At 38.5% G+C, this 22775-nt stretch overlaps 1 protein-coding gene across 1 annotated transcript in view; it reads left to right on the plus strand.

The window, feature by feature from the left end:
* The window catches only part of KCNH5 (potassium voltage-gated channel subfamily H member 5), a 341017-nt gene that overhangs the window by 84221 nt on the left and 234021 nt on the right, over positions 1 to 22775 (plus strand). The window contains exon 7 of the mRNA XM_003901908.5: positions 10252 to 10678. Coding sequence (XP_003901957.3) covers positions 10252 to 10678 — 427 coding nt within the window. The remainder of the gene's footprint in view (positions 1 to 10251; positions 10679 to 22775) is intronic.

Raw genomic sequence — 22775 nt, forward strand, 5'->3', positions numbered from 1 at the left:
GTAAGTGCCTATTCTTTATCTGTCTGTCTGGCCATATATGCCACTGTGTTTCACTAAGAATATGAATTGGCTAATACAGGTGTTATGCACAAGTTATTTAAATTCAGATCTTCTACAGGAGAATGCTAGCTAATCCATGGAGTAATTAGGATTATTTCCCCGTAGAGCTCTTGGTAGCTTGAGTTGGAGAAGTGAATTCTGAACAGGAGAAAAAGCAATATAATTTGTTATCTGGGTTAGAGGTTCAGATAAATGTAGTTTGCAATTTTTTTTCAGTCTTTAAATTGCACTCTACAAAAGGAAATGGAAATGGACTATGTAATCATTCATGTATAAAATCTATTTAGAATAAGAGCCCAATGCTTATGAAACAGAGCTTATTATTGTTTTGTGGTTTCTATCCAGTTGCCTGATGTGGTACTACTCATGAAAATTAAGAAGCTATTAATTATTAATTATGGTATCAGTGCTGGGAGAATCAGAAATTATTATGAGAGATTTGTATATTAAGTTATTCTTTAATTAATGTTTTCATTCTTTCAATCACTAGGTTTCTAAGAGTCCTAGAGTGTGTTAGGGATAAAAGAATGAACGAAACATGATACACATACACAATCACAAAGAGACAAGTGTCATGAAAAGAATGTACATGGTTCTTTGAGATTATGTAATGAAATGACCTGATCTAGATCAGAAAGGGAAAGTTCCCTAAGGAAGTGATAACTGAGCTATAATCTAAAATATGGATAGAACCAACTAGGCTGAGGAAGGGGCATGAAAGAGTTGTAGAACATTCCATTTAGAAAGAACAGAAAGTGCATAGTCCCTGTGTTTGAGGGAGAATGACATACTCAAAAAATTGAAAGCTGGATGGAGAGTGAGCAGAAGAGAATGGGGCTAGAGTGGTAAGCCTGGACCAGACCATTCAAGACCATATAAACAAAACAGATTTTAGAATAGTGGGAAGCTGTGAGATGATTTTAAACCAGCAGTGATTTTGAAAAGGTGACTCTTATGCAGTGTTCAGAACAGATTGAATAGGTTTAAACAAATGCCTTGACACTTAGGAAACTCCGGTAGATAGAGGAGAGAGATGCTATTAGTATGATCTAAGGACAGGACAGTGGAGGTTGAGAGAAGTAGATAAATTTGAGAGATAGTTAGGAGTTAAAATTATGTATTGATAAAAACAAATATTTAAAAAAAATGGAACCTGAATCAGAACAGTTTCCAAGATCTAACTACCAGTTTACAGGAAAGTGGGAGGACAGAGGATTATATTAGTGACACCATAATGATGAAAACCTCAGAATTCACAATTTAGGAAACTCTATAGGACAAACAAATAAATTTGACTTCAACAGATTAAAAAAAGGAGAGGGAAATGTGTAGATTAAGAGACACATTAACAAAGCACAAAGTGTGGACCTTCTTTTGTCCTAATTCTAAGAAACCAGCTGGGGAGAGGTTGGGCATTGAGTGGACTGGATATTTGCTGATTTTGAGAAATCTTGTTAGGTTTTATCAGGTGTGATAATGGGTGATAGGTTTGTTGAATTAAAAAATATGTTGTCTTTTAGAGACATACCCTAAAGTATCTATGGACAAAATTATACATTTTGGATTTGCTTCAAAATAATCCAGTGGGACCAGGAGTTTGTTGTTAAAAGAGAGATGTAGAAGAAGCAAGGGTGGTGATAAGTTAATAATTACTCTAGCCAAGTTATGGGTAAATGGGGGAATTGTTGTGCTATTTATCTGTTTTTTTTTATGTTTGAGCTTTTCCATGATAAAATATTGTTCTGAAATGAATAGGATTTTAAGGTAGGTTGGGTGAGGTGATGTCAGAGAAAGGGATGGCAAGGATACTTCTTGGTTTCTGATTTGCTTAGATAGCTGATTTAGGAGTGTGAGGGGGTGCATTTCTTTTTTTCTTAATGAGAAGGACATGATATGTTTAAATATCTGTGGGAAAGATGTAGTTGAAGAGGGTATGGTTGGAGTTTTGAGTAGAGTAGAGAAGGCTTGAAATACAGTGAGCAGGTAAATTTATAAGAAAAACAGGAAACTTGCTAGGTAGTTGACAGATGCATTGAAGGTGATGATAATGAATTTACAGTGGAACCCATTGTATAACTTTCTTGAGCAGTTCATAATACAGATGTGAAGAAAGCTGGTAATTGAGCCAGGACTAGAATTTTGACGGTGGGTGTAAAGGAGAGACAGAGATGCTAAGCAATTTAGGGTGTTGATGTTATTGAAATTATAGGATTGCATAAGAAAAAAGGTAGAGAATGAAGAGGGTTAATAAATTGGGGAAAGGTAGATTTGTCATTGGACTACAGGTTCAGTAAGGATCAACTACTTTTGCAGTTGGTGTAATTGGGCCACTGATCTTGACAGAGAAGCAGCCCTGGTCAGATAGCAGGATGATTCAATTCAAAATTTCAGAGCTGGAGAAAGTTTTGGAATATAACAAATTTTAGATTATGATCATGAGAGTGGGTATCTGAGGAGAAGTAGAAAGGTTGTTGGAGATGAATTGGTGAAGAAACTCCAAGGCCAGGCTATTGGAAGGGTCATCTCCATGGATACCATCCAAGGTGATGTTAAGTTTTAGGTGAGATTGACTTTTAGAAATATTTGTAAGATTTATGAAGTAATAACTTGGAGTTCTTTATTCTCATGGAGTATTTGTTGGCATCCATGATAACAGTGACATATTTCTGAATATAACAGATAAATAACACCCAACAATTGTATATTAAATCTTACTTTACCTACCCATATCTTTCCCATTTGGGATAATGTCACATTAAAATGGGACCTCTCTATTAATGCGATATCTATATTGCTCCAGTGTTATGTCATAGAAATGTGAAATTCTGTGCTCATAAATATGTAACATATGCACTTTTCTTACATTTTTATCAGTTGTCATTTTTCCTGCATATCAAATCCCTCTAAGGCTTTACAGATAATGACCACCATAATTTATTCAACTCATGAGTCTGCAGTTCAGTTGGGTAGTTCTGCTGATTTAGGCTAGGTTTGGCTTATCTCAACTAAGTTTACTCGTGCATCTGTGGTCAGCCACTGAGTTGGCTAGGCCTGAATAGTCTAGGATGGCTGAAATGCATGACTCGAAGGGATGCTTCTATGGTCTCTCATCCCCCAAAGCCTAGTGAGTCTTGTTCACACAGCAGCTGGGCTGGTTTCCAAGACCACAGGTGAAGGTGGTGTGCAAGGCCTTTTGAGCCCTAGGCTTGGATCTGCTGCAATCATTTATATCACATTCTGTTGGCCAAAGCAAGTCCTAAAGTCAGTCCAGATTTAAGAGATAGGAAATAGACTGTATCTCTTGATGGGAGGAATTATAAGTAACATTGCAGAGGAGTATGGATACAGGGAGAAAAACAAACACAGCTATGTTTTTGAAACAATCTACCAGAACATTGTATTGTGAGAATGCAAAATGTAGGTGAAAAATCATGCAACTGGATATAACAAGTCTGTATTCCTGCTCTTTTATCTCCACTTAATTATCATGTGTCCTTGGCCAAGAAAGTTAAAGAAAATAGGAAGGAATATTGGCTGAATTATCTACCTGCTATTATTAGTGATGATCAAATGAGAGAATTGATTTGTATTTTGGGTGGCTTTATCATTGCAAGATATTATTTTACTCTGATAACACCTCACATCTCTTTAATGTGGAATAGACAAAAGTAACTTAAAGAGTTACTTTTGGCACAGAGGTGTCTCCTGGATATTACTCCTTGTGCTACTATGGCCTGAGGGGCTTGTCAAGTAAGGAAATTGGCTAGAAAGGTGGAAGGCTGATGGCTGAAAGTCCTCCATTCACTCTGCTGTGTTCTGTTATGCACTTGATGTATTTGATATTCTCTTCCACAGTGGAACCCCAGGGATTTGTGTGTTAACAGCTCAGAGGTTGGGATAGAGGCAGAAAGCCACTGGAGTGCAGAGGAGGGCACAGAAAGATTGGAAAGTTTGGAGTGACATGAAGCAGAAAATCAATGAGTAGCTAAGACTGGTGGAAAGTACAGCATCAAAACATTGTTATGAAAAAGGCGGAAGTACATAAGAAGGGCATTTTTGGAGGATCAACCTCTAAAACTGTCCAGTAGTATCATATGAGTGAAATTAAAATTGCCAACAGGAATTAAATGCAATTTGTGGCCCAATCTAAAGGTTATGAGAATGAATCATAAAATAAGGAAAGTCTCTTATTTTAGATACAATGATGGCTATGACTCCCTGCCCCCCCCCAACCAAATATCACAGGATGAGTAAGAAATTATTAATCTGAATCATGTACTGTGGTGAAATGTTAGCTTAATAACACATCAGTGACTATTGGGTTTTCCATAACCTTTTTTTGATGTTTATGACATACTTCAAGAAAAATTATCCCAATCTTAAGTGTACAGCAGAAAGAATTTTCACAAAGTGAACACACCTAGTGATTAGCAGCCATGTTAGGAAGCAAAATATTGCCAGAACCTGAAGGTTTCCTCATGTCTTTTGTAATCACTGCCCCTCTCCCAACAAAGGGAGACAGTATGCTCATTTAACCCCATGGAGTAGTTCCACCTGTTTCTGAACTCTTCAGAAATGGAATCATACAGCATATACTCTTTTGTGTCTAGCTCCTTTTGCTCAACATGATGTTTGGGGGCAAAAAGGAATCTGGTTTTATTGGAGCACTAGGGCTTTGCAGAGGCATAGAGGGAAATGACCTGGCAGCATAGACAGAGATGGGATTGCGGGCATTGAAGGCCTGTTCAAGAGATTATGCTTAATGTCTGTGATGAGCCCTTGGAGGATATGCTCAGTGCTACCTTTCAGGGAGATTAATATTGCAGCAATGATGTAGGAGAGACTGGGAGTAAGGACAGGAAGGCTGCAGGGTGGTTGGTTGTTGTGGAAAATGTACTCGGAATCTGAAAGACTGGGTCTGAGTGATACTCTCATTCCTTGCTGTCTTTGGACGGTTTGTTCAACCTGACCAAGCTTCAGTGTCCTCATATGAACAATGAAGGTAGGAATCCTGCTATTATGAAAACAAAATGAGTTGATCCATGTTGGAGAACTACAGACTATATAGATATAAGAGTTCCAGGGCCTCCATGAACCCCTATTGTGGGCCATTGCTGTGACTGAGTGGCGAGAAAGAGGAGGCTAGGTATTTAATCTCCTTTATTCAGTCATGTAGAGAATGCTCATGTTTAAGCAAATATTGCAGGTATTCATGTGGTTGGATAAATTACACTTTAGGTATAGAGACTTTCAGAATGAATGAAGGAAGATTCTGGAGACAGACTGCCTGAATGTGAATCTGGGATCCTCCTCTTACTATCTATGTGAACTTAGTCCAATTATTTTTAACTTTTCTGGGCCATGCTTTAACGATAGGTACCACATAGGATTGTTCTGAATTTTAAATTAATTAATACAAAGAAAACACTTAGAATAGTACCTGGCATATAGTAAATAGTCAATGTTATTATTGCCTTGTTTGTCTTTTCCAAGTAGCAATAAATGACCTAACTTTCTGTTGGTTAACTGCATAGAAGTGTGTGGCACAGGCTTGTTGAAATCTTGTTTGCATCCTTCTATCCCTGTAGCTCCAACTTTTTTCTGGGTTACCCACATTAGGATTGAACAGAGTGAGCTCAGCCCTCATCCATGCACTGTGTATTTGAATATAAATAGTGCCCTGCCCCAATCTCCCTTTTTCCAGTTCCTTTCACTTTTCCTAATAGAGTTGAGTTTTGAGGGGTTTTTTTTTTGGCAGTTCTCTGATGAATATATTCAACTGATCTCCTGTGTGTGTGACCTAGTAATATGGTTTGGTTGTTTCCCCACCCAACTCTCATCTTAAATTGTAGCTTCCATAATTCCCAGGTGTTTTGGGAGGGACCAGGTGGAGATAATTGAATCATGGGGGTGTTTTCCCCCATACTGTTTTTGCGGTAGTAAATAAGTCTCATGAGATCTGATGGTTTTATAAGGCGTTTCCCCTTTTGTTTGGCTCGTATTCTCTCTTGCCTGATGCCATGTAAGATGTGCCTTTTGCCTTCCTCCATGATTGTGAGGCTTCCAGCCACATGGAACTGTGAGTCCATTAAACCTCTTTTCCTTTATGAATTACCCAGTCTCAAGTATGTCTTTATCAGCAGTATGAAAATGGAGTAATACACCTAGTCAGTGTAGAGATTAAGGATAATTTCTCTTTTGTACTCAATGAAGTACACTATTAATGCAACCTTTATTGACTGTTTTGTTCTCTACATTATACTGTTAAATCATTCTGAGTTTGTAATTAAAGCTCCCCAAATTCACCCCCAACATTTGCTAGTTTCACAAAAGTTTATTCTTTTGTTTATTGAATTATTGGCTGCTTAACATATTACCATATGCCAGCTTTGTAGTTGACAGTAGATCTACTCCTTAGAGTTTAGAGTTTCCTGGAATATGCAAACATACTTGTAGTAAGCGTGACAGTGAAAATTGTTATAATAGAGATGTGCAGAAACTGTATGATAATAAAAAGGAAGGATACCTAATTCTCCCAGTGGGGGACGGGGGAGAGTATGACAATGAAGATGGCAGAGGTAGGGAGAAGATGTCAGGGTAGTACACGTGGAAGAGAAAGTGTTTGTCATAAACTGTATGTAAGATCCTAACCACTAAGAGAGTGGAGGAAGAAAGCCTTTAAACAAAGAGAATAACTTGTAATATAGCATGAAACAGCATGGACATTCTGAGAACTACTCCTACCTGAGAACAGCAGCAGCCTAGAGAGCAGGTGGAGGAATTGGCAGGAGAGATGCTGAGTAGGTAGGCAGGTACAAGGTCCTGGTGGGCTTTGCATGTCACACTTGAAAATTAATATTTATTCCTACAGGTAATGAGCCAACATGAAAGGAGTTTATATTAAAGAGGGACATGGTTAGATAGATGTGCATTTAAAAAAATACGAGACTGATAGCCTTTATAGTGTGATCTGTGAATTAGAGGAAGCAAGAATAGAGGTGGGATGGCTGATGGAGAGGCAGTTCCTATCACACAAGTGAGAAAAAACTGTGAAGTCATGACCAAAACATGCCTATGGGAATGGAAAAGAAGGACATTTTCTGAGAGATTTATTAAATAGATATATTTTGAGCACTTAGGCACTTTGAGTGATGAAACTCTCAGGACTTGATAACCAGCTACATGTGGCAGGAAATGGGAAAAGTGGAGGCTTTGCCCCAGGTCTGAGTGACTGGGTGGATAATGATGTCATTCACATGATAGAAGATAGCTGATTTGGGAGAAGCAAAGGGTTCCCTTTGGGACCTGTTTTTGGATACCTGTGGGATATCCACGTGGAAATGCACAGCAGACATTTGGCTTAGTATGAATAACTCAGGAGAGAGGTTGTTTTGGTGCTAAATGGACTTGAGAATCATTCATATATAGAAGGTGGTTGAAAGGGCGTCAGTTGGAGGGTTGGCTAAAAATCAAGAGGAAGTGGTGCCAGAGGACCTATGGCAGAGAGAGTCTATAATGCTTGGTATATATCTATATACATTACTAATATTTTATATATACTTTATGTATATATATCAAGTTTGTATATTTACTAATATTTTATTACTTTTTAAACTTATAAAACACTTTATAATATTTAAGTAGTGTCACACTACTTCTAAACCTATGGTAGAGAGAGTCTATAATGCTTTATAGATATATAACTAATATTTTATATATACTTTATATATCAATGTCTATTTACTAATATTTTGTTACTTTTTAAGCTTATAAAACATTTTATAGTTTTTAAGAAGTGTCAAACTACTTCTAAATATTAGAAAATGTGCTTTCAAGTAAGTAGAGTCCAGAGCAGGCCTGTCGGGATGGGTCACCTCCTTTTGGAGCAATCTACTTGCTAGAGATGAAGGATGTATGTCTTTCCGCCATTTGGACCTAATTCTAGTAGGTCCTAACTCGTCACATTCTAGTTGGGGCTTGTGTTGGCTTTCTTAGTTTGAATGGGGTGAAGATTTTCTCTCTGTTTTTCCTTCTCTTTGCTTTTAGTTATTTTCAGAGAAAAGAATTCAGGTATAAATGACTTTTCTATGCAGCATTTAAACAGCAGTCCCAAAGTTCCTTTAAAAGTTTGAGCTAACCAGAAAACATTATCTATAACATCATTGTTTTTATTTTTAAACTGAACTCTGTTTGAGCTTTTCATGTATTTCGATTATGCATTTCTTTAGAGCAGAAGTGAGGCATATTTATCTTAATATCCCCAGGGCTTATAACAGAACTTGGCATGTAGGAGTGCTCCATAAATGTTTATTTTTGTACTACTTGTTGATGACTACACAGTTCCATTTTTGAAAGCTTTCAAGCTTTCTTGACTCTTCTTACCTTCCAACATCTCATGTCACTGAATTACACAAATTTGTCTTCTTTATTTTATTAATTCTACTCTTTTTAACTGACTAAAGTTCAGCATCTTTTTCCCCCAAGTGTTAAAGTGAAATGGAAATTTGTTTTTAGGCTGTATATATGCCACAATATTTGAGAGTTTTGACTTAAACAGAGGTAGGCCTAAAGAAATTGAAGTTGAGACAGAAACCCGGCAGGATGACCCTGCTACTCCTTTGTTTCTATAGCGACTCTTGTTTCTACTTCTCTTTGTTATCTTTCTCTTTTAAATTTTCATTATGAAAAATTTCAAACACATACTGCCTTATAGAATATAGTATAACAAACCAGCAAACCAGATGCATTCTTAACTGTTTCTTTCTTTTTTTTTTGTTTTTTTGTTTTTTTGAGATGGAGTCTCGCTCTGTCGTCCAGGCTGGGGTGCAGTGGTGTGATCTCGGCTCACTGTCCCCTCCGTCTCCCGGGTTCAAGCAATTCTCCTTGCCTCAGCCTCTGAGTAGCTGGGATTACAGGCACCCATCACCATGCCCGGCTAATTTTTGAATTTTTTTAGTAGAGACGGGGTTTTGCCATGTTGGTCAGGCTGATCTTGAACTCCTGACCTCAGGTGATCCACCTGCCTCGGCCTCCCAAAGTTATGGGATTACAGGCATGAATTACTGCACCCTGTCAACAGTTTCCTTCTTAATTATCAGGAACTTTACCATGCATAATTAGAGTCTTATTAATATACATCTATTCTACTGCAACAACAAATTCCTCCTTGCTGGTCAGAATTCATGTCAGAGTAAGTTATATTAGATTCTTTGTCTACATTCTGGGAGACAGGGTTAGCAGTAAGGAAGTCCTGGACATGAATGGATTTGCAGGTGATGACTGCACGAGAGGCTTCCTGGATCACTGCTCCATTTTCCCTCCCTGCCTGTTTTGTGAACTGCATCAGGAATGAACTTATCCTACCTCTGCAGGTGGCCTATTACATGCTTCCAAAAAGTAACTATGGGACTTTCACTGATTTAAGAAAGCCTATGCTGTGCTTTGATTGGGATAATCCCTTATTTGTTATGTTAAGCTTCTCAACAAAATATGAATTTTCCGGCTGCTGTTTTTTTTTTGGTGTTCTTTTTGGTGGCTTTTGCTAGAGAATGAATAGAATTTAGGAGGCCACACACCTGTTTCAGCTTCAGCTCTGTTCACGTTTTCAGAACTCTAGAATGTAGTGATTCTCATGATTGTGGCAGGAGGTAGTGGGGCCAACAATGCTATTTGTTCATTTTCCCCATATGTACCCAAGGATTTCCTGTTTGATTGCCTGTAAGACTGTGCTTCCTTTTTCAGAGTTCTGCTATTTGGAGCTATCATAAAATAAGAAATGAAAAGAAACCTTTTAGAGTAGAGGGAAAATTTTATAGGAAAAGGAAATAAAAGTTCTGAATTCAACACCCCTATTTGTATACTCTGTATATAATGCATTTGAGCATTTTTCATCTTTGGTTTCTCTCTGTACCATTTATATTCTACTTATGAAAATAAATTGGGAGTTTCTTAGCTAATGAAAAGTTATTTTATCTAATAATTCACAAACATGAATTTCTGGGTAGGAAGAAATCTATTTTTTTTCCAGTTTATCATTTTGACTTTTTTGATTTCTAAAAATCAGACCTATAGTATACATCTGTTCTTAATATGTAAATGGATGGTTAAATTTATGAAGGTGAGTCATTATATTGTTTCCCCAGCTTTTTTTTTTTTTTCTGAAAATGTGGTGTCTTTTTTTTTTTAATCCAGGGAATCAGCAGTCTCTTCAGTTCTTTAAAAGTGGTGCGTCTCTTACGACTGGGCCGTGTGGCTAGGAAACTGGACCATTATCTAGAATATGGAGCAGCAGTCCTCGTGCTTCTGGTGTGTGTGTTTGGACTGGTGGCCCACTGGCTGGCCTGCATATGGTATAGCATCGGAGACTACGAGGTCATCGACGAAGTCACTAACACCATCCAAATGGACAGTTGGCTCTACCAGCTGGCCTTGAGCATTGGGACTCCATACCGCTACAATACCAGTGCTGGGATATGGGAAGGAGGACCCAGCAAGGATTCGCTGTATGTGTCCTCTCTCTACTTTACCATGACAAGCCTTACAACCATAGGATTTGGAAACATAGCTCCTACCACAGATGTGGAAAAGATGTTTTCGGTGGCTATGATGATGGTTGGCTGTAAGTATTTTAATGTTTTCATTAAAAATTATTATTATTGGCAGTTTTCCTGGCTACAATCTCAGATAGGATTAAAATGAACTACTTTGTCTTCGGAAAGGTATTTAATCCATCTTATGTGCATTTTTTATCTACTTTAGAAAATAGAAATGCAAAATAATATATTTTACTCTTCAGAACATATTAATGTGTGAAAAACATATTAATGTGTGTACCCAACAGAGCTCTCTTGAAGGAACCAGGACCAACATCCAGACAGGTGGCATTTAGCACATTCCATAGATTTTGTTGGTAATGTGTTAAATTCCAAAAACAGATAGGATCCAATGTGAAATATATTGTTTATAAATATTCTAGTTAATACTGAATTCCTAAATTAAAGTTGAACTTAGGATACACTTTTGTATAGGTTTTTACAATTAAGACTAGGAGAAGGGGTTTATTAACGTAGTCTTCATTACAGTCACTGTAGGTTGAATATATGCCTATTTGAGGGAATGAAAGGATGGCTGAATATAAGCCCATTCAGCAATGAGAAGTGTCTAGGATTTAACATGTATACCTGAGTACCAAGTTCTTAGAAGTGGAATGCCCCCAAAAGGGACAAAGACCATGTCCTTTGCACTCAGACTGCGACTGGATGGCATCAGACCACAACCTAAAGGAAATACATACCAAAGAAGTTGCTTTTGAAGATCTTGAGGGAGACTTCACCGTCATTCATGCCTTCAAGTTGACTTAGATGACTTATTCACACCTAGTTCTGGTACCTAAACTAACCTTAAGATTGTACTGAAGGTGTGATTAGCATTATTAGCGCCTCTTAAGCCTTCGGATCATGGTCATTGGTTTTTGTGTGTGTGTGTCTAAGCTGTTTTTTCTGAGATTCCATGTTACAGAGGCTTAGATTTTGACATTGATGGTAAAAGTTCTTGGAGTCCAGGGATGTTGGCTGGACTGTGAAAGGTTAATATCTTGGGTCTAAGCAGGTAGTTTTCATCGTTTAGAATGTCTGAAAGCTATTGGAGCACCAGTGTTGGCAGTTGTTCAGCTTCTGTTTGTCCAATACACCCTTGTACAGGTATAGGAATAAGAACACGCAGACTCTATTTGCTGGTTAGAGCTTGCAGTTAGAAAGAGAGTGAGAATTCCGAGTGCTGTCTGCTCCAGAGGCTTTCAGCCAGAAAATGTCCTTATACACAGGGAGAGATCCTGATGATTAATTAAACTGATACCTACATATCCAAAGTGGTAAGATGTATGGGCAAAAATGTACTTTATAAATTCAGAAGACAACATTTTGTCAGATGCTGTATTTAGCACCATACTACTTTTCATATTTATGCAATACATTTTGCCTTATACTTGAGCATAGATTTAAAAAAACCTTTTTGTTTTGAAGTAATTATAGATTCATTGGAAGTTGCAAAAATAGTATGGAAAGGGCCTTTGTTACCGTCACCTAGTTTCCTCCAATAATTACATCTTATATAACTATAGCTCAGTGTCAAAATTGACATTGATATAATGTATGTGTATAGTTCTGTATTGTTTTATCATATGTGCAGGTTTCTTTAATTACAACTGCAATCAAGATACGGAACTGTTCCTTTACCACAAAGCTCTCTCTCATATGTAATCTAACCATTTCTCCCAACTATCCCTATTCCCTGAAAACTACTAATCTGCTCTCCATCTTTATAATTTTGTGATTTTGAGTGTGTTATATAAATTGAATTATGTAAAATGTAACCTTTTGAAATGGGCTTTCTCCACTCAGCATAATGCCCCTGAGATCCATCTAAGTTGAGTATATCAATAATTAATTTGTTCTTTTTTATTGCTTAGTAGTAGTTTATGGTTAGGATGTAGTATTGTTTAACTCACCATCTATTGAAGGACATTGTATTTGTTTCCAGTTTTTGGCTATTACAAATAAAGCTGCTACTTGTGCCAGGATCCTAGTCAATCTGTGTGGCAGTCTGGGAAGCACCACTTGTAACCTTATAACTCAAAAACAGAAAAATGTTTTATCAAAAGATTGATGGAGACACCAACTGCCTATATTCTGTTGAGAAAAATAATCACTACTTGCAAATGATAGACTCTTTTTCTAGAGAAAGTCATCCAAAATTTATGTGCCTTTCAGCAAAATTTAGAAGTATGAGTGTGGCAACAATCCCAATTCCTAGGTCCTTATGAGCCCTCTTTTCAATGGCCTTTCCTTTCCTAGGATTTGCTACCCTAATGCTAAGTTGGATGTGGACTCTGTCTAGGAATACAGTCTCAAAAGTTTTCCTTGTTGATATATCAGACAGATCTTCAAAAAATAGTATTGACCTTCCCCTAATCCCACTCAACTGAGATGCCATCCAGATCTCTCCTATGTCAGCAGCATCCCAGAATACTTTTCTTACCTGCTACCTAGGAATTTCTTAGACTTAAGTCCTTTGTTCCTACATTTGCCCAACATGGGAAATCTTCTGTTCAGATTTCTGAATTGGAAGGGTTGCCTGATGCTTCTCTATATACATCTACCATCATGCATTCTTTACCTTAAATTTGTTTTCTCTCGGTTTTTTCATGCTCTGTCTGCCTTGAGTGACCTCCACTGCTCTGGTAGCAGCCATTACTCCCCAGGGTAGTCACGTCCTCCCCATTCCTCTGTATCTGTCCATTCATGAATGAATCCAGCTACTCTGCTGACATTCACAAAATTCACTACCAAAGGGCTTTTGTGAGAGAATATTTTTGCAGTTTAGTTCTGCAGCACTTGTGGAAAACAGTATGTATGTACGTACGTGTGTGTGTGTGTATGTGTATTTAGATCAAGATGTAAGTAATCTCCTTGCTAATTTGCTTGGTAAATACTTAATGATGCCTTCATGAAATGTTTTCTAATCCATTTTATTTACATAATCTTATTATTGAGCCACTAATAATATTAGATTTTCTAAGGATTAGGCACACTGACTAATTTTGCTGCTGTTCAGAAGGCACCATAGTACACGGATGATTTGTTTTGATGACTATAAAACAAAGGAATGCAATGATGGAATTTTTCTAATAGGATTATACTCTTGTCTTAATATGTTTTTATAAATTCTCTTCTAAACATTTATCAAGAAAGCAGTTACTTAGTTCCTTCTTTATTACTAAATTATCACATAAACTGTATTTTAGTTTAATCTAGCCATTTTAAGGAACTCTACATTTGCATATTTCATTATAATTTTATAAAAGAAAGAAGCATATAAAATAAAAATATGTTTTGAATAACTCTTTGCCTTAAATAAGTTCAACCATTAATTTTTTCTCTCTCCATATATATGTCTTAGTACACTATTAAATATGTTATTAAATGTATATTCAGCATATGTCAAAGGGCTATGAGATTGGAATTTGGGTATTCATTTGCTCTAAAAGCATTTTCTATTTTTTCTATTGTCTGCTTTGGTAAATTGAGACAGGCTGGCCCATGCAGTATGTGTCAATGAGAATTTGTCCTGCTGTGATGCAATGCAAACTGAGTCTTAGAAAGCAAAACAAACCAAACTAAAAATTATAAAGATAAAAATTGCTGGGGTTTAATTGGTAGACAGGAAGCTCTGTCATAACGATGTTAAATCTGCAATTTTCAAATAAGATGTAATTGGTAATCACGTAAACAGTCTAAAAACTTTCTGTAATTGACTAGTATGATCTGCAATGCAGCAGACAAATGGTTTAGCACATTTAAAAGTATAGCAAGACCATCTGCCAGTGGGATGCATATGACAAGAAATCCAAATCTTCATGTAGGCAGTTAAGTGCAACTGGGAAGCATTTAGTTGCACACTGGTCAATCAGCACCATGCAGAGGAGACCAATGCCACACATCATATTCTCATGTTGATGAGCTTCTTCAGCATCCTCTGTGGAATTCAGATAAAAGTCAAGCTGAAATTATGTGCATTGCCCTGACCTCTCCCCACAGGAAAAGGAAATAAATAGAAGATGGTAAGATCCAGAGATTGGGAGAATATAGAGTAAGTTGAGAGCAAAGGCCTGTGTGACCGTGTGACCCTGGGGAGTCTTTACATCTCTCTGAGTTTTATTTATTTATTTTTTTCAATTGTGAAATGCCAAAGTTGAAGTCAATGACTTTTAAGGTCCCTTTCAGGGCTAACATTCTATACTTCTAAGATTCTATTGGTGCAGTTATGCCCCTGTCCATGGCATGGAGCTGGTTATTGGAGATGAGGTTAAGATGGAAACAAAGTGGTGTCACAAAGATGTTAGGGCTTTTTACATATAGTGTGTACATTGCTTTATGGAGAGTAAGATGTATTTTCTATAGAAAATGTTCTGTAAAGATTAAGAGGAAAAGTTGTCAAGGAATAAATATTATGGAGAAAAGAAAATACGCTTTTGGAAAGAGAAGTGTTTTTCCATATAGAAATTAGGCAGCTAGGAAGACTGAAAGGCATGTGTCTCAGGGCAAAGGATTGGGGCCCAGGAAGAGACTGCACACCATGCTCAGTGAGACTTGGACTTGGAGAGGTACTCGACCTAGATGGATATCCAGACAGGCTTAAAAGTGGGTTGTTGCCCTTTCCTAATATTAGAAAAAAATTATTCTACAAATCTTAATATGCGACTTCAGGCATTTCAGGTATAATATTAAGTTCCATGTTAAAGTTTTTATTGGCCTTGTTATTGCGGTGTAGGTAGAAAATGCAGTGTGTACATGCTGATTTTCATTTCTGGCTTTAGTTTTAGCCAGATGGGGAGAGCTTTACGCCTAATGTTTATTTTGGAAACTGGGTCAATTCTTTGTGTCTGCTTTACCATAGCTTGTAAAGAAGACTTTGTCTTTTTTCTTTTCTTTTATGAGCTGAGGTTCCCATGAGAAAAAACATTTTATGGAGCCCCAAGTTCAGGGTTATGGCACCTTTTTTCATGGTTTAGCAGTCTCAGATGTGTAGTTGGGTAAAGACTGTGTGATGTACACTTGACTTCCTGATTCTTATTCCAACTAGGGCTTGTGTCTTTTGCAGGAATATTCTTTTATACCCATCTTTCTTTTCACGCCTAGTCACATTTTCACAAAGCATCTCAAATTCTGTAAAGGTTGACTTTCCCCAGAAAATAACAGGACATTTTCTTGATAGGCTATTAACTAGCCTGAACTCTTTGCAAGGATCTTCATTTCTTGTGTCCTTGTATCACTCAAAATTATTTAATTCATTCAGCCTTGTGCCAGGTGTTCTGGTATACATTGTTATTCAAGAAACACTAGATACTTTTGAGCCCTCAGTAACCTTTTAATATGGTAAGAGAGTCAAACAAGAAAATCACTGATCCATCTGTCTCTCCCTTACTCTCTCCATCCCCATCTCAGTGTCCATCTCTGCCTTCATCCTCATCTCATCTCTTTTTATACTGTGAACTAAGAGGGAATAAAGAAGTTGGACTTGTGAGAACATGATCTGTCTTTGTCCTGTTCATCATTGTATATTTAGCACAAAGCATTATCTCCTACTTGATAGCTGAGCCCATTGAACACATGTTGAATGAATTAATGAATGAATAAAAATGTTTGCCTAGTTCAGCCTGAGGGAGCCCAGGAAGACTTCTAGGAGGAAGTGACTCTTGAGCTCAGAATACAAAATAAGTAGGTAAATGAGGCAGGACTTAGGTACTTTCCAGATATAGAGAACATAGTATATGTAAAAATATAGGAATCAAATAGCTTGGCCCTTTTGGGGAACTCCATGCATTTCACTTTGACTTGAGTGGAAAGTAGATGTGAATAGAAAGAAATAAAAGAACCAAGAGTCAAAAAGCTTTCCATAACTTCACAAGGAGTTTGTCTTTTATCCTAAAGGTTGTGAGATAAATAAGAAAAAATTGATTCTTTATTGTGGACAATGAATTGGAGGAGATAAAGGCTACTGGCAGAGAGACCAAAGTTAGGAGACTGTTGTAGCAATCCAAGAAGACATAAACTGAGGTGGTAGATACATGGAGGATGGTATAGATTTAGAGTTGGCAAACTTTTTTTTTTTTTCCCTGTAACTGGGCAGATAGTAACTATCTTAGGCTTTGTAAGCCATATGGTCTCTGTTGCAAACTACTCACCTCTGCTTTTGTAGTGCTAAAACAGCCATAAACAATACATAAACAGATGAGTGTGGCTATGTTCCAATACAACTTTAAGCAGGTGGCAGATCAGATTTGGCACATGGTCTGTGGTTTCATGGTTTGTGAAAAGATCGTGGACTTTGAAGTCAGACAAATGACTCTAGGTTCAATTTTTTGCATCATAACTTACAAGAATTTATATGAGTTTTATAAACCATCATTTGTAAAATGGAGATAATAGTCTCTACTTTGCAGAGTTATTTGTGATACCCCAGAAGAGATTGTATGTAAGCTTCCTGAAACTTTTTTTTTTGAGACAGAATTTTGCTCTTGTTGCCCAGACTGGAGTGCAATGGCGCGATCTCGGCTCACTGCAACCTCTGCCTCCCAGGTTCAAGCGATTCTCCTGCCTCAGCCTACCGAGTAGCTGGGGTTACAGGCGTGCACCACCACGCCTGGCTAATTTTGTAATTTTAGTAGAGATGGGGGTTTCACCATGTTGGTCAGGCTGGTCTCGAACTCCTGACCTCAGGTGATCCACGCACCTTGGCCTCCCAAAGTGCTGAGATTATAGGCCTGAGCCATCGCGCCTGGCCAAGCTTCTTGAAACTTTTTAAAAAGTTTTTATGGGTGAATGAATGAACGTGTAGGATATTTTAGAAGGACGAGTTCAAAAGCACTTGTAGATTTCTGGCAAATTCAGCTGAATGTATGATGAAGCTTTCTTTCTAAAATAGGAAAGAAGGTGCGATTATTACTGGAGGAAAGTGGTTCTTTTTCCTGCGGGTTATTCTGATGGAAATGTTCATTAGGCCGTTAGAAATGTGGTTCTGGTTTCCAGAGCTATGAGGCACAGAGAGATCTCTTAGGGAATAACAACATATAGTAAGTAATCATGTCAAGGAAGTGTGGGGTGCAGTCAGCGTAAAGCTGGCCAAGGGTAGACTCTGAAGAAGGAGAGCCACAGAGGGGCTGAGAAGAGAACCCAGGCAGGTCGAATGGAAGCATGGCTCTGGAAGGAGAGTCTGTTGCTAACAAAAGATGAGAGAGCTTTAAGAAGGAAGGGAGAACAACAGGACCACTGGGAGAGCAAGTCAGGAGAGATCTGGGTGACCTTAGGAGGTCATCAGTGACTTTCCCTGACTTGTTTCATTGGCTAGTTGAGGGGAGATAGCCACATGGGGAACTGGTGGGGTCCAAACCATTTTTTCCCCTATATGAAGGAAAATAATGTATTATTAGCCATTAAATTCATGGCGGTAGATTATGCTAATACAGTATTTTTCACAGCCAATATTTTTTTCTAAATCAAGTTTCAAGTTCAACAAAATATACTTGTTAGATTATTAGATGCATGACCTATACATGGAATTTCTCTTTTGTGTTATAAAATGAAAGATAACATTGACTTAGAAGTTTTTATGAAATTGAACTTTCTTAGAACAAACATTTTAGTCAGTGGAGAATTTTATTTACTTATTTGGTGACTTTCCAATGAATGTAATGTTAATTCCTATGAGAAAATATTTTTCAGGACACACTGTCGCCTGGTAGGTGAAGTGATACTCTGCTGTAGAACAGGCCGTGGGCATGCGGGTGATTCTCACATATGTGATATCCGTCTATTGACATCTGATTTTAATTTTGCTTAATATGTAATACTTAATTTTTTTTTCACAGGCCGAAAGACTCACAAATTCATAGATGAATATATTTAGAACTTATTAAAATAAATGTCATACCAAAGGCCTTTAGGCATGGATTTAAGAATTTCTTTGATATGGCCAGAGAGGGGATTTTATTTGGAGTAATTTCTAAGCCAGCTCCTAAGTGACTTCTTCTTACCTACTTATTTAATATTTTCGTATGTTGTGACAACTGAGTTAGCCTTCCCTGGGAGGTGAGGCACCAGGCACATGGTGGTGGCTTTAGGCTGAGTGTGTAGGTAAGGAGATCTTTATGGGGTGAGAATTATATTCAAGTTGACTCTCAGGAAATACTGGAGGCTTTAAAAATTCCCTTTGAAGCTAGCTCTGTAGCTACCCTTTTTAGACTCTAACTCCTTTAAAGTTGAACTTATTTTTAACAACCCCCCACAAATCTTAATCTGTGAAGGTCTAATTTGAGACCATTACTCATTTACAGTGTCCTGTAAGGGAAAGACATTTAAATTCATGCCCCTAGTTAGGCATCAGCAAGGGAGGCAGGTCTGGTGTTGACTCTTCTGATGAGACTTCGGTATGGGAATCACAGACCTCGGGAACTTTTCTTAGACTGGGTTGTTGGGTTTTCCTGTTGGTTTCCTTAGAAAACGTCCAAAAGGTCCCTTCATAGGTCTGTTTCCCCCACTTCTTTCCCTTATGAAGACCTAGCTAGAGAACAGCAGACCCTCCTCCCCAGGCACACACTGACACTCCAAATTCCTTCATCCTGTGCCCTTTTGCTGCCCATCTGGATCTATTTGTCTCTTTTTCTGTTCCAGGGTTGCTGAGCACTAGCTGGAGTCAACTAGACAGCCCTGTGAACAGCTGCCCCTCAAATGAATGGTTAGCAGCCTTACAAATCTTCTTCCTCTAACATTTTGCTGAGCAACGATTCCTGTACAACTCTCACACATTCTCTACCTTTCCCAAACCTATGACCACTCATCTTCAGTGCAGCAGATGGCCTTCCTTTTACTTCTGTGAAAAAGAAGAGTGTTGCAGACGTGCATTCCTTGACACTCCTGACTCTCCCCTTAGGAAGGTGGGCTAAGGGCGGCCAAGGGTGCAAACCATTCAGGGCCTTGTAGGACAGGATAGTAGCCCTTACTCTGAGCCAGATGGGAAGACCTTTGAGGGTTTTAGACCAGACTGGCTTGATTTGTCTTATGTCTTACAAATACCAATGCAGCTGCTGTGTGGAAAATAGACTGCACAGGGTCAAAAATAGAAGAAGACAGACAGGTCAAGGTGAGAGATGATGATGGTGGTGGTTAGAATTGGTTAGATTCTGGACATATGGTAAGACCAGCAAAACATGAGAGTTTGAGAGAAAGAGAGTCAGGATATAAGGCTTTCGGGGCAGGCAACTGCTCTGAAGTTAGTGATGTGTGGTCGTTTGTTGTGTCCTGTGGGCAGTTACATGTATGATTCTAGCATTCAGTGAAGTGGCCCAGGATTTGTACATAGATTTGTGCTGTAGCTAGACTTGTTTTCCCTTCCAGTTGTTTGTCCTTCCTCCCCCTCCTCCTCCTCCTTCTTCTTTTTTTTTTTTTTTGTGTCTCTTTTTTTTGAGATAGAGTCTCACTCTGTTGCCCAGACTTGAGTGCAATGGTGTGATCTCCACTTACTGCAACCTCTGCCTCCTGGGTTCAAGTGATTCTCCTGACTCGGTCTCCTAAGTAGCGGGATTACAGGTGCCCGCCACCATGCCCGGCTATTTTTTTTGTATTTTTAGTAGATACGGGGTTTCACCCTGTTGGTCTGGCAGGTCTTGAACTCCTGACCTTGTGATCCCCCCGCCTCGGCCTCCCAAAGTGCTGGGATTACAGGTGTGAGCCGCTGTGCCTGGCCTTTTTTTTTTTTTTTTTTTTGAGACAGGGTCTCGCTCTATCACCAAGGCTGAAGTGCAATGGCATGAGCTCAGCTTACTGCAACCTCCTCCTCCCAGGTTGAAGCAATCTCACATCTCAGCCTCCCAGGTAGCTGGGACTACAGGTGTGCACCACCATGCCCAGCTGATTTTTGTATTTTTTGGTAAAGACAGGGTTTACCATGTTGGCTAGGCTGGTCTTGAAATCCTGACCTCAAGTGATCTGCCTGCCTTGGCCTTCCAAAATGCTGGAATTACTGGCTTGAGCCACTGCACCCGAGCCTGTCTTTCTTCTGCGTTGTCCATCTCTCTCTTTACTGGCTGTTTCTCATCAGCTAATAAACATGCTCATGTCTTTTTAATCCTAAGCTGATATACATATGTGAATAAAACACTTGATCTGGACCTTGCATTCTCTTTGCCTTATTATCCACCAATTCTTCCCTTTTTAAGCTTTTCTAAAGCACGTGTCTTCACTTCCTTTTCTCCATTTACTCCCCATTGAAAATGGGCTTCTCCTGTACTGCCTCTCAGGGTACATTTGCTAGATTTCGTAGACACTTTTTCATGCATATGGAAATACTTCTTTGGTTTCTTTAATATTTCTCTCTTTCTGGCTCTCCTCTGACCTCTCTTGCTATTTCTTTCCTGTTTGCGTTGCTGGATCATGTTACTGTGTCTCTATTGAAAACTGTGATATTGGGAACAAATTATTGAAAGATCAAGGGCAGCTCTCCTGATAGGCTGAGCAGTTTCTCCCACAAAAAATGACTTCATGGGAGCCAGATGACTCCCAGATATTTTGCTTGATGGTCCACCATTAGAAATCCTGCTTCATGGGTTCTTGACTCCAGAAGGCCCCTTGAAGCTGCCATTTTGTCCTCTAAAGGATGTAAGTCCCTCATCTCTGTACCAGATTGGACTGATTTTTAGACTGGCACAATGTCTCAATGAAGAGAAAATAATTGCTGAGATTTCAGAGGAGGGTGGAGAAGATGTCTGGAGCATGGGCTGTCGCTTGGCAGGCAGGGGTGGGAAGGAGCTAAGGTAATGATGCCAAGAGGAAGAAGATAAACTTTTTACTTTTTCCTAGCTCTATGGGAAAAATAACCAGGGATTGTTAATTCACACCACCTTTTCCCTGGTTTACTGCCATAAGACCTTTTCTCTCCAGTCTATCCAAAGTGTCCCTGTCACTTTATACTTCATTATTTCTTCATCATGGTCTTTAATTATACTCTTTAATTTTTTCTTTATGTAATTATTGCTTGTCTTTCCAACTAAAATAGGAGCCGCAAAGGCAGGGAGCTTGTCTTTCTAGTTCCACTCTGTATCCCTGGTGTAACAGGAGTGTGGCAGGTACTCAATACATCCTCCTTGAAGAAATAAATGTATTTCAATCTCCATATTTGGAAAGTTGTAAATTCAAAACCATGCTAGTTCTCCAGACCTAAATTCTTCAGTCTTGGGTTTAAATTTTTATACAATGAAACATAGGTGAATGAACATGTGGCTGATTTCATTTTTCTGTACAGAGCTAATAACTTCGTTTAGGGCCTCCTCCCTCATCCCCCCACTTTTCCACCTTTCATAGTGCGCTTGACTGCCGCATCTGTGCTATGGCTGTACTGGCCACTCTTTGTCTGCCATGTTGTAGAGTTCTGGATGGGAAGCTGGATATACTTCTCTGCTGCCTTTGATTTTTCCTTCAACCTATTTTGGGTTTCTCTTGTTACCTCCTATAGTTCCTTTTATTCTGCCCTCTTATGTTTCACTGCTACCCACCCCCATGTTTTCTGGGAAAAGAGCTAAGATTTTAAAGTGAAAACAAAACACAACAAGAACAACGACCAAAAAAAGCCATTTGCTATCTCAAGGGCCTGGCACTTGCAAAAGAAATCTATGCTTTTAAGATTATTGTTTTGGCTATGGCCTTTCAAAGAGTCTAATTTGAAACTCAAAGCTAAGCTGCTTTCTTTGTTCTCAACAGTAACCACACTCCTCTTGAAAAGTGACTGCCACTGTTTCAGTGAGAGGATAGCAAAAGGGTCATTAGGAAGAGCTAGGAATTAGAGGGAGTGAAAACACTCTGCACATGTGTGTCCCTCATCCTCGATCATGCTGAGGCCTGGCATAAATGCACTTGCCATACTTCCAATGTTTCTTTGTTCATTGGATACAGAAGAGAACAACCTGGGAATTTTAATGGTTTGGAAACAACTGTCTGTACTATGGGCGGAATTTGATTATGAAATTTGGATAGTCTCTTCTATAGAGGGCAACACAAGGTCAGGACTGCTTCGACTTAGATCAGAAGCACAAATATCCTTTTTGGTGTTTGCTAAAGAAATATCGTGTATAAGGATATTTTAAAGAAATTTGCATCTGTAGTCCCAGC

The sequence above is a fragment of the Papio anubis genome, chromosome 7 (genome assembly GCF_008728515.1).
Source record: "Papio anubis isolate 15944 chromosome 7, Panubis1.0, whole genome shotgun sequence".
Classification (NCBI taxonomy): domain Eukaryota; kingdom Metazoa; phylum Chordata; class Mammalia; order Primates; family Cercopithecidae; genus Papio; species Papio anubis.